The sequence below is a fragment of the Sus scrofa genome, chromosome 6 (assembly GCF_000003025.6).
Source record: "Sus scrofa isolate TJ Tabasco breed Duroc chromosome 6, Sscrofa11.1, whole genome shotgun sequence".
Taxonomy (NCBI): domain Eukaryota; kingdom Metazoa; phylum Chordata; class Mammalia; order Artiodactyla; family Suidae; genus Sus; species Sus scrofa.
In genome coordinates, this window is record NC_010448.4 from 147854090 (window position 1) to 147866866 (window position 12777).

A 12777-nucleotide genomic window follows, 5' to 3' on the forward strand; every position below is an offset into this window, starting at 1 on the left:
GTGTAAGAGGGTTGTTGTGAGAAATTACAATACTGGACTTTGAAGTAGCTCTCAGGATTGGAACAGAGCTTGAAGGGGAATCCGGGAGAAGAAGCGGACCCTCTGTTTATCTGTGTATTTAGTCTTGTGTATAAACATATATACCCCCAGTCATGAATGTGAAAAGAATCATATAACCTCAAGAATCAAGATTTCTAGGAGCTCCCCTTGTGGCAAGTGGGTTAAGAATTTGAACTAATATCCACGAGGATGCGGGTTTGATCCTTGGCTCTGCTCCATGGGTTAAGGATCCGGCATTGCCGTGAGCTGTGGTGTAGGTCAAAGACGTGGTTCGGATCTGTCATTGAGTGGCAGATGTAGCTCCGATTCAACCACTAGCCTGGGAACTTCCATTTGCCGCAGGTGCAGCCCTAAAAAACCAATAAACCAAACCAAACCAAACAAAAAAAGGACTCAAGATTTCTAAGTGACAGAATAATTTGGAGCTGTTATGGGAGTTCCCATCATGGCTCTGTGCAAAGGAATCTGACTGGCACCCATGAACATGAAGGTTCGATCCCTGGCCTTGCTCAGTGGGTTAAGGATCCAGAGTTGCTCTGAGCTGTAGTGTAGGTTGCAGATGTGGCTCAGATCCTGTGTTGCTATGGCTGTGGCATAGGCCAGTGGCTGTAGTTCTGATTTGACCCCTAGCCTGGGAATGTCCATATGCCTCAGGTGTGGTTCTAAAAAGACTGGGAAAAAAAAAAGAAGTGGTACACAAATAATTACTGCATCTTTTGAGACTAATGCTCATGAAACCAGGGTTACTAGGGATAAAAAGCTACCCCTAGAAAGTCCTGATTTCTGGATTTTTATTCTTTTAGGTTTTTAGATAGAACGTAGCTTTACGCTGCATTGGTACTAGCATTTTAACAGATCATTTTCAAGGTGTTTTAAAGAAAAGGAAAAAATGCAGCACGTATCCCATCTCTGTCATTCACAGAAGGAAGTGATGAAGCCATTGAAATCAGCACAGTCCACAGGCTGTGCCCACCTGTACCTCCTGCAGCATTTACTGCTGTAACGTGACTTACAAACAGCCCTTTCACCCCGTGAATCCCATTTCTCAATGAAGACGGCAACTCAAGATGGAAGTTTGCAACTTCAAATGCTCTTTAAATCAAACACAATAAAGTCCAGACGCTTTTTCTTTTGGCGAGAACGACTAACTTCCACTTCGACTCTCACCTCAAATGCATAACTCAAGAGAGCACGAGGCAGCTTTCCTTGGACTCTTCAAATAAACTCTCTTTAGGGATCAGGCTACGGACAAGAAAATAGCTCAGCAGGCATTTTAAAAAAAAGAGAGAGAGAAAGTGAGAAACTAGGGATAAAAGCAGGAAGGACCCTGAGCAAAACATTACCCGCACCGTAATATAACACACACACTGTCAAACATTAGTTATTTGAATGGAATCAGGGACAAGGAGTCAATTTAGAGAGCTGAAATCTGGCGGGGGTGGTTTTAAGAAAAAGAATACACATGTGTGTTGGACGGTCGGACGCATGACCCAGTTTTGGATACATGAGGCTAAGAATGGTTTACAATTTATGTGAGTCTGTTTCCAGCTAGTCTGAGAGGCAATCTGAAACTGTGTTATCAATTAGGGACCCATTGATGGATTATATACAGTCTGAAAGAGCCTAGGGCTGGACATCTTACAGATGTAAATATCAGACATGCGATAGCCTCCGAAGCACATTAATTCTGCTCTGAAGAGGGGCATGCGCTGGGGAGGAGGAAAAGGGGGAGCTCTGAGGTCACCCTTCACCATCCACCACTCTTCTCATATTACAAATGACTGCTCAAGAATGTGGACTTTGGGATACAGCCACTGCCTGGTGGAATGTCACGAAACTTCAAATACAAGCAGGTCAGTTCTCAAATACCTGGATCCTGCCAAAAACTGCTTGTAAATCTAGCTGCGTCAACTGTGCCGAGAACAACTCTTGTTAGGAAGGACGTTGTGCTGGAGACAGGTTCTTGGAAACAGCAGAATTCAAGTTCTGATCTTGAACTACATATGTCCTCGCACGGACCATCCTCCTCCTGCCCACTTCTCGATTGACAAATAAAAACTGAAATAATATAGCGTTTTGTCAGGATCCTCAATTATTTGTGCAGCTGAGTTCTATTCTACGCTAAGGCCTCAGTCACAGAAGAGAATCAGCACAACTAATAGGTCTTCAGAGCTTTTGCTCCACCTGGCCTCACTCTCAACAGATGCCTTTCTTCCTCCCTCCCTCTCTCATTCTTGAATTTTTAGGGCTGCACCCGTGGCATATGGAGGTGCCCAGGCTAGAGGTCGAGTCAGAGCTATTGCTGCCAGGCTGTGCCAGAGCCCCAGCAATGCCAGATCTGAGCTGCATCTGCAACCGACACCACTGCTCACGGCAATTCCAGATCTTTAACCTGCTGAGCAGGGCCAGGGATTGAACCCGCAACCTCATGGTTCCTAGTTGGATTCGTTTCCACTGCGCCATGATGGGAACCCCCCAGTTTGCTTTCTAATTCTCAGAGAAAACAAAATCACTACAAAAGGCATACCCCCAAGTTCCCGGCACCACCTCGGTCATTATGGGCATCTCCACACACGTAGTCTTCTTCCTTCCTCTTCCCAAGAATGAATGCTCTGTGCTTCTCCATCATCTCCTTGGAATCCCACCAGCTCTTGCCTAACCAAGGAAAAGGATCTAACGACTGTCTCTTTTCCTCCTAACTTTACTGGATCATTCCCTTTGGCACAGGACCTTATGAAAATTTCTCTCAATTGAAAAATATTCTCCTGGAGTTATTGTCTTGGCTCAGTGGTTAACGAATCCGACGAGGAACCATGAGGTTGTGGGTTCGATCCCTGGCCTTGCTCAGTGGGTTAGGGATCTGGCGTTGCCATGAGCGTGGTGTAGGGTGCAGACATGGCTTGGATCCCGTGTTGCTGGGGCTGTGGTATAGGCCTGTGGCTACAGCTCCGATTCAACCCCTAGCCTGGGAACCTCCATGTGCTGCGGGTTCGGCCCTAAAAAGCAAGAAAAATTTAATAAATAAATAAATTCTCTTGACGCCACATGGGCCGCCAGCTTTCCTTTCACAAGACTCTGGAGTTCATGGACCTCTTGTCTCCACCTCCTTTCCTCCAGTTTTACGAGTGTGAACCAGTGAGGATCAGCCCTTCATTCTCTTCTACTGCTCCACCAAACAACCCTTGCCAAGTTCACCAACAGCCCCTGTATCGCTCAAGTTAGTGGTCAGTTCTCTTAGCCTGCATTTTACTGGGCCTACCTAGCCCTTAGCTCTTCCTTCTTGAAACACCTTCATCATTTAACTTCACAGACATGGAAGCCCTGGTTCTCCTTTGCTGCTTCCCCCTCATTTCAATGACTTCTACTGGTCACCGGCCCCAAGACTCAGTCCCTGGACCGCTTGTCTTTTGTACCCACAGTCACTTGCTATATGATTTTATCGTCTCCTGATTTCAGTATTACCTATACACGATGAATCTCAGGGATACATCTCCAGGGTGGCCCATTTCCCCAGACTCTAGACTTGTATATTCTGTGGTCTGTGAGACATTTTCATTTGGTAACTGACACACATCGCCAACTTAACTTTGCCAAAACTGAAATCTTGATTCTTTGCCTCCCACACAAACCTGCTCTTCCTCCAGTTCCCCATCACAGTAAATGGTGACTCTGCCCTTCTCGTTGATAAGGTCAAATATCGTGGACGTCCTTTCCGACTCTTATTCTCACCCACTCTGCTCCCTCCCTCCCATCCCCCATTCAATTCACCTGAAAATCCGACTGGTTCGGCCTTCAAAGTGTATTGAGAATCCAACCATGTCTCACCCCCCGAGAGTGTTACCAGACTATTAAGGCAACCATTACCTGCCACCTGAAGTTTGGAATAACCTCCTAAATGGTCTCTCTGCCTAGCTAGAGCCTGTTCTCACCACAACAGCCTGTAAGCCTTTGGACCCAAGTCACATCATATCATTTCTCTGCTGATCCTTTTCCTTCCTGCCCACTGCCCTGCTGCCACCCCCTTGGAACTTCTATCTCACTCAGAGCAAGAGGGAAGGCTCTTGGGAATCTGGCCCCCACCTAGCTCTCTGGCCTCATTTTCTTTTCCTTCCTTCCTTCCTTCCTTTCTTCTTTTTTAAAGGATTTTTATTTTTCCCATCATAGCTGGTGTACAGTGTTCTGTCAATTTGCTACTGTACAGCAAAGGGACCCAGTCACACATACATATACATGGCTTCATTTTCTTACATTCATCTTCTTCACTGAACCACAGTTGTTGGGGCCTTGCTGTGTGTGATCACACCATTTCCCCTACCCAAAGCCTTTCTTGGAATACACGTTCTCCATTTCTCCTTGTGGTTTGGAAAGCCACTTAGTCCGATCTCATGGGGGAGACCTTATTTAAAAGAGAAAGACTCCGCCTCTCTCGCATGGCATTGCCAAGTGTTCCCTGGGACACCAAGGGTTGTTTTTCCTCCATAACATTCACCATCATCTTGTTTAAGATCCCTGTGCCCTGGTTCCCAGTTATTTACAGCTGACCTACTACAAAGAAGCATGTTTATCATGTAGAAAGTACTTCATAGGTATTTGTTGAATGAATTTTTTTTCTCTTCCTCCCTCCCTTCGATTTTTACGACCACACCTGCAGCATATGGAGGTTCCTAAGCTATAGATGCCAATTGGAGCTATAGATGCCAGCCTACACCACAGTCACAGCAACACCAAAATCTTAACCCACTGAGCGAGGCCAGGGATGGAACCCTCATCCTCATGGGCACTAGTCGGGTTCACTAAGCCACAATGGGAATGCCTTCTTTCTTTCCTTCTTTCTTTTTTATGTTAGTCAATGAATTCTTGTTGTACTACTTCATTCCAGTTAGTGAGTAGGCAGTTACGACCTGGCAAAATGGCTCTTGTATTCACTGAGAAAAAGGGACAATGGCATGACTATTAATAATGGAGAAGGATCTCAACAATATGCTCATGATAAGAAACAATAAACAGATATCAAATAAAGCAATGAGAATGTAGCCCTCCCTGGCTGCAGCAGCTTCCAGATCCTTCATGGGATGGCCCACTGAAGAGTGGGGGTCCCGGCTCCCAAGTAGGCATCCGCCCCCCTCAGGCTGCCCCAGCCTACACGTAAATGTCTGGATGACACAGCCAGAGCTTCAACGAGAACCTCAGACTGAGACTCTACCATCAAAGATGTGTTGAGAAAGGTGTTGCCTACCAGAAAGGAGTAAAAATACATTAGAAAGTGGTCAATAATTCCTTCTTTTATTTTTCCCAATTCTAAACTCAAAGCATGCTTACCTTGAAAGTCAGAACATCAATAAAGTAAAAACACTCCATTCTTTCATCACTAAAAGATAACTATTAACATTTGTGTGTGAGCCCTTCTAGATCACATATATATGTTTTTCTTAAGAAAAATCTTTTATTAAATATTTCTTATTAATTCAAGTTGCCCATAAGTCAACATGTAGTATACAAATACAAATTTTACTTAGACAAAAAGTTGGATTACGATGTGTATTTCTAGGACACATTTAAATTGATTCTATTGAAAGGCTGCCTTTATTTCAACCTCAAGTCTTCAGACGCAGCTATATGTCTTGTGCTACTGAGCACAAGTGAGAGAAAAAGGGCAAACACTGAACCTGGGAACCTGAAGATTCAAGTTCCAGCTCTCTGTCCTGTTCCAGTTTTGGAATCTCCCGTAATTAATTTTCTCTGCCCATTCCATGGCCTTCTCAACTCTCTTCAATTATATTTTATGGAAAGTATTTGCATTGAGCTTTCTTTCTAGTAGTAAACACCCCTGCACCAGAAGGACTCCAGATTCTCTGACCAATTTTTTTTTTTTTTTAAATGACTGGATTCATTATATATTGGTCTAGATGATACGTGCCTGACAGACTTCGTTTGAATGATTTAGCTAGCAGTTATATTTTTATTATTGGTAAGCGATACAAAGCTTACAGTTCTTTCTTTCCAGACCTGATAGATAACCTGGTTTGGATAACTATAATTCTTTCCCTGGACCAATATTGGTTGGGGATCAAAAATAATAAATATTCTGGTCCTCTGGCTTCTCTCTTGGGTTTTACATGTCCCCAAGAGACCTGGAACTTGGAAATACAGTTTTTCATGTTTAAGGGTTAAGTCCTTTTTCTCTCTAGGAATGTCGGGCATCTTAGGCTCCTTCTGAGCCTCTGTCATTCCTTGGTAAAATCCTAGGACTGTGGCTGGTAAGTGATTACTAAAGTTACTTCCAGGAGTGCCCGCTGTGGCTCCATGGTAACGAACCTAACTGGTATCCATGAGGACATGGGTTCAATCCCTGGCCTTGCTCAGTGGGTCGAAGATCTGGCATTGCTGTGAGCTGTCGTATAGGTCACTGATGTGTCTTGGATCCTGCATTGCTACGGCTGTGGGGTAGGCTGGCAGCTGTAGCTTCTATTTGACCCCTAGCCTGGGAACCCTCCATATGCCATGGGGTGCGGCCCTAAAAAACAAACAAACAAACAAACAAACAAACAAATAAAAGGCACTTCCAGCTTTTAAAAGGTGAAGCCGGAATTCCCACTGTGGCTCAGTGGTTAATGAATCCGACCAGGAACCATGAGGTTGTGGGTTCGATCCCTGGCCTTGCTCAGTGGGTAAGGATCCGGCATTGCCATAAGCCGTGATGTGGGTTGCAGACGCCGCTCACATCTGCGTTGCTGTGGCTCTGACGTAGCCCAGTGGCAACAGCTCTGATTAGACCTATAACCTGGGAACCTCCATATGCCACGGATGAGGCAACAGAAAAGCCAAAAAAAAAAAAAAAAAAAAAAAAAAAAGAAAAAAAGAAAAAAAAAGGTGAAGGCTTTCGGTTTTAGGGTGGGGGCATGAATCAACAAGTGCACATAATCAGACAAATAGAGTGAGAAATGCAGACTACTACGCCAGAGCCAGAAAACACAGCCATGGTGTCACTCTGAAGCTATCTATAACTACGTATGTATAGTAACTACCTGTAATAACTACAGGCGCCCTAGTAGTTATTACTACTGCATATGACTGAGTTCCAAGAAGACCAGAAAGAAAGGTCAGCTCAATGCTCTGTATCCACCGGTGCAAAACTTGCAGATACAACACTATACCATTTTATACAAGGCACTTGAGCATCTGCAGATTCTGGTATCCACGGGGGCCCCTTAGGACCAACTGCCTGCAGATACCGAAGGGTGACTCTAAAGCATCATGGCACTGTGCGTTATTCGAAAACTTCCCGAATCATTCTTCAAAAACAAAACAAAACAAACAAAAAAACCCCCCCAAAACCCCAAAAACCCTCCAAAACAACCCCACAAATGAACAAATTAAAAACTATAAATAGGGAATACAAATGAAATTCAACACTTCTTAAGTACAGAGACAACTGGGTCTCTAAAATAACATTTAAAAATACAAATGTAAAACTGCTTAAAAAATGAGATAATAGATGCAAGTTACACGACACCTTCCATATGTTTAGAGACGTGTAGTAAATGCTCAATAATGTTCACTCGATTTTTTTCCTTTCCTTCTGAGTCTCACATTTCCAGAAAGAAATATCCAATTTAAAGTATATATTTGTTTTCCTCAAAACTTCAAGAAGATCTCTAGACCAATAATTTACTCAGTTTGAATGTGGTGGAATATCGTTCACTTTTACAAGACTGAGAGATTACCGACCTGAATTTAAGTCTCGTCCTGGATTGAAGGCCCGGCTATTAACAGTAGTAGATAGTCGATCACAACTAATTGTTCTAGATACATTGGTATTGAAGTTCCCATCAAATCTGAAACAATAGCAGAGAATTAGCAACACGTATCTGGTGGCTCTTCAATCCAGAAAAGTAACCAACAGGAGTAACAGTTCACATTATGTATAAATTAGACGATTTTATAAACAGTAAAACTACAATTTAAATATTTAAACAAACAAACAAAAAATCGCTTTAGAACAGTGTGGGTAAAAATAACTGCATCTAGAAGATTTTACACATTACGTTCAATTCTAAGGAGATTAAAAAAATCATCTTTCAAGCTAGCTTTTCCCCCACTGAATTTGAGTCAGAAACTATTGCTAAAATCACACAGACAATGCATTTGACAAAATAAAACTAGAATGACAAAAATTCAGACTTCAGCTCTGATATGAAATGTGAAACAGTTCTTTAAGTTATCCTGTCTGATAACCAATGACCAGGAGCAAACATAGACAGTTGTGAAGGAGAAGAAGGGCTGTGGACTAGGAAAGATCTAGATTTGAATCCATGCTCTGTGACCACTAAATGCGTAACCTTGCACAAATTGTTTGTCTGAGCCCCAGTTTTAATGGAAAAAAAAAAAAAAGCATTTTCCAAAGCTGTTACAAAGATTGTAAATAATGTGCCAAAGCTCCTCTCATGATAAATGACACGGAGCTTGCATTTTCCAGGTTGTAATGTAGAAGGGGCCAAGGTCTTTCCTGATTTCCAGTGGGAGTGTAACGCTAGTACTAAAGCTAGAACAATGCCAGTACTCAGGCTAGTAGCTGATCAATAATACTAATGCAATCACTTGATGTCATTTGCCCGAACAAACAACAAGCCACAAAAAAAGAAAAGAAAAATGTACTAACTCATTTATAATCACTAAGAGTATTTTTTTTTTTTTTTTTTGGTCTTTTTGCCTTTTCTTGGGCCGCTCCTGTGGCATATGGAGGTTCCCAGGCTAGGGGTCGAATTGGAGCTGTAGCCACCGGCCTCTGCCAGAGCCACAGCAACGTGGGATCTGAGCCGTGTCTGCAAGCTACACCACAGCTCATGGCCATGCTGGATCCTTAACCCACTGAGCAAGGCCAGGGATCGAACCCGCAACCTCATGGTTCCTAGTTGGATTCGTTAACCACTGAGCCACAACGGGAACTCCTATTATCACTGAGAGTATTTTTAAGCAAATTTATTCCAGAAATAAAAAAAGAGAAAAATCTTGAACTTCTAAAAAACCTGTTTGCAATTTCAGATACTGAGAAGATTCATGAAGTTTCTAAGAGTCACCTGCAAATAAACTCAGTTTGAAATTAGGTTTTTAAAAACTCGTGTTAAAATGTGTATCTCCGATGATAAATACCATTAATGAAATTCCCTAAATACAGGTAGAGAAGCTTTATAACCCCAGAGATACACTCCTAAAAATTAAGAATCACTTCAATATTCACATGAATTTAGACTTTCTGGATTTTATAATACATAAGAACATTAGGAGTTCCCATTGTGGTTCATTGGAAACAAATCTGACTAGCATCCATGAGGACGCAAGTTCGATCCCTAACCTTGCTCAGAGAGTTAAGTATCCTGCATTGCTGTGAGCTGTGGTGTAGGCAGCAGACACGGCTTGGATCTCATGTGGCTGTGGTTGTGGCTGTGGCTGGCAGCTACAGCTCTCATCAACCCATTGTCTGGGAAGCTCTATATGCTGTGGATGCAGCCCTAAAATAACAAAATGACAAAAAGAACAAAAAAAAGAAAAAAGAAAAAAGAACTTATTATTAAATTGAACTGATTGTATATGTCAAGGGGCTAAGTTTTCAAATGATGTGTTGGGTTCCAAGGCAAAAGTTAAACAACTTTGTTTTGATACATATCATCTCAAAGAAGGAGACCTTTTAAGCCTCTCATCCAGGATAGAATTGTATTAAAATTGTCAACTGTGCTTCCAAGGACACAGTTGCTTCAACGGCGTGGTCACTCTTGCTTGGACCTGCTCCAGTTTGTCTAGACGAGAAGATTGTTGCCTCAAAAGCCACAGATGGAGAGAAAAGAAGAGATTAAATACATCAGCAGCTGCCGATGTACATGCTGGCAAAGCAACAGCATCCCACTGTCCCGCTCTCGTTTTAGCAAGTAACATCTGTGAAGCAAGAGGAGCATTAGACAAGACCTGCTTTCCCTGCTCTACATATCCACCTTAAACTATTCCCTCACATACTTTTTCATAAAAGACTGGTAATATTTAGGCTTTGTGAACAACCTGGTCTCCGTCACAACGACTCAACCACCACTGTGGTGTGAAAATGACCAAAGAGAATTTATAAGAGAGTCAAGTGTGGCTGTGTTCCAGTAAAACTTAATTTTCAAAAACAGGTGGTGTGCCAGACTTGTTTCACCACCCTGATCTGGAGCAGGGCAGTCCCAGAGAATTCTCTGAGACGATGAAAACTATTATGTTTATGCTGTCTGATAGAGTAGCCACGTGTGGCTACCGAGCATTGCAAATGAAGCTAAAGTAACTGAGAGACTAAAAATTTCTACTTTGCCTAGTCTTAGCTTAAAGGTAAATAGGGAGTTCCCGTCGTGGTGCAGTGGTTAACGAATCCCACTAGGAACCATGAGGTTGCAGGTTCGATCCCTGGCCTTGCTCAGTGGGTTAAAGATCCAGCGTGGCCGTGAGCTGTGGTGTAGCTTGCAGATGCGGCTCGGATCCCGCATTGTTGTGGCTCTGGCGTAGGCCAGTGGCTACAGCTCCAATTTGCCCCCTAGCCTGGGAACCTCCATATGCCACAAGGGAAGCAGCCCTAGAAAAGGCAAAAAGACAAAATAAATAAATAAATAAATAAAATAAAGGTAAACAGTCACTGAATAGTGGCTACCATATTGGACAATGGAAGTCGAGAAGGTTCTCTTGATTATCTGCCTAATCACCCTTCAGGTCTTTGTGCCTTTATCACTCCCCTAGAAAGGCCTATTCTGATTGTGGGTGACTTCTTGTCTATGTCAAGTGTCTCCATCTTCTCTCAAAGCAAGACCCATAATTTTAAATGTATGGCTCCATTTGTACACTTTTTTAAAGGGTGGGTTTTTATGGATCAGGCTATATGAGTAGATAAAAACCTCTTAACAGATCCCACATCTTGTTGGTTTTATTCACCACCGTGTAGACATAACCCTTAGCGTTGTTCTTGCCAGAAGCAGGTGCTCACCGTAACTGATCTTCTATGAACATCCATTGTGCCAGAGCTTAGCCCTATGGTGGGCTCGCCCAGAAGGCTCCAGAACTCCAGCAAGGGAGGACCATGACTCAGATAAACGGCTCCTAGTTACTGAAAGTCTAGCCACATTAGTATGTTGGAATGCAGATTCCTGGGATCTCCCCTTGGAGAATCTGATTCTGAAAGTATGGAGTGAGGACCTGGAATGTGATTTTGAAGATGTGATAGGGATGAGAAGTCCTCCAACCCTGTCATGCTGATTACTTTAGAAAGAAAGGAATGGGAGCACAGAGACATCCTTGCACGCCTCAGAGATGAGGGTCAGAGTGTCTTCCAATTTGAATCAAGAGAACAGAGGAATTATTAGGTGTGCCTGAAACTCACATCCAGACTGAGCTGCGCAAATGACAAACCCTTTTTAGACCTGTCTACCTCACCATTGAGGAAAGGTACACCAAGGAACACATAGCAAATCAAGGACCTAAGAGAGACCTGACCTTATTACCCAACTCCCTGTCCAAGGATGAGCCACACACCACACTGCTTCATTTTTTTTAAAAAATTAATTTTATGGCCACATCTACAGCTCATGTTCTCAGGCCAGGGATGGGATCTTATCAGCAGCTGCTGGCCTCCGCCACAGTTGTGGCAGCGCTGGATCCTTTAACCTACTGCACCGGGCCAGGAATCAAACTTGCACTCCAAGATGCTGAAAGTCAGATTGTTGGATTCTTAACCCACTGTACCACGGAGGGAACATCCAATAAATCTGTTTTATTGTTTTACAGAGTTTTTTTCCTTTTGGCCACGCCCATAGCCTGCAGAAGTTCCCGGGCCAGGATCGAACCTGTTGGATTTACGGCAATGCCCTTCCCTTAACCCACTGCGCCACATGGGAACGTCACACTGCTTCATTTAAGGGACACATAAGAAAGAACTTGCTAAAGGGGACCGGCAACTCATAGGTTCCCTGGGCCACTGTGAAATGAGAGGTCACTTCCTGGGACCAGGGAGACCAGGGAACTATTTTTATAGGTTGTTTTCCTTTCTGGACTGAAAAGATCATGTCTGAGAGCATTAAAGCAAACATTTTTATAACAATAAAAAAAAGGAAGTAACACATTAACAAAAGTAGGTGCTCAGTAAATATTTGTCGGTCATAAAAGGTTTTACAATACAGTGCTTGTCATCAGTAACTGGCCCAACTCTCTTCCCACTGGCCCCCAACCTACGATTGTAGCCAGACTTGTCCCTTAACATGGATACGTGTTTTTCTGTTGAGACCCAACTGTGCTGCTCGCCCTTGTGCACTGAGGCCTTTCGGCAAAGCCAGGCTCTTCTCATCTTCTTCCCAGGAATTTCGCTTGTCTGTCCCAGCCTGCCATGAGCCCTTTCTCCTCTAGACGGACTAGTCCCGCTCTGTATCTTCGTTCAGGCTTATATCTCTTTGCCCTAATTTTTTGTTATCGTATTGTAACCAGGTTTAACCATAATGTCAACATGGTTGATGTCCAAGAGATACACACGGGTTGGTTTTAGATTCTGCTTATATCAATAAAATATCAAAAGATTCTAACATAAGATTTATGATAAATAATGAGCAAATGATCTTACTTATTTTGCGTTCTCCAGATACTAAATAAAGGTATGGGGGGGGCAAAGTCAAGATATTTTGCTATGGAAACCTCATTGTTTAAATCCTACCATGC

The 12777-nt window shown here is 43.1% G+C and overlaps 1 protein-coding gene across 1 annotated transcript in view; it reads right to left on the bottom strand.

Annotated features, from left to right (window-relative positions):
* Positions 1 to 12777, bottom strand: part of CACHD1 (cache domain containing 1) — a 235983-nt gene that overhangs the window by 79156 nt on the left and 144050 nt on the right. The window contains 1 exon segment of the mRNA XM_021096540.1: positions 7789 to 7895. Within this exon segment, the coding sequence (XP_020952199.1) occupies positions 7789 to 7895 (107 nt within the window).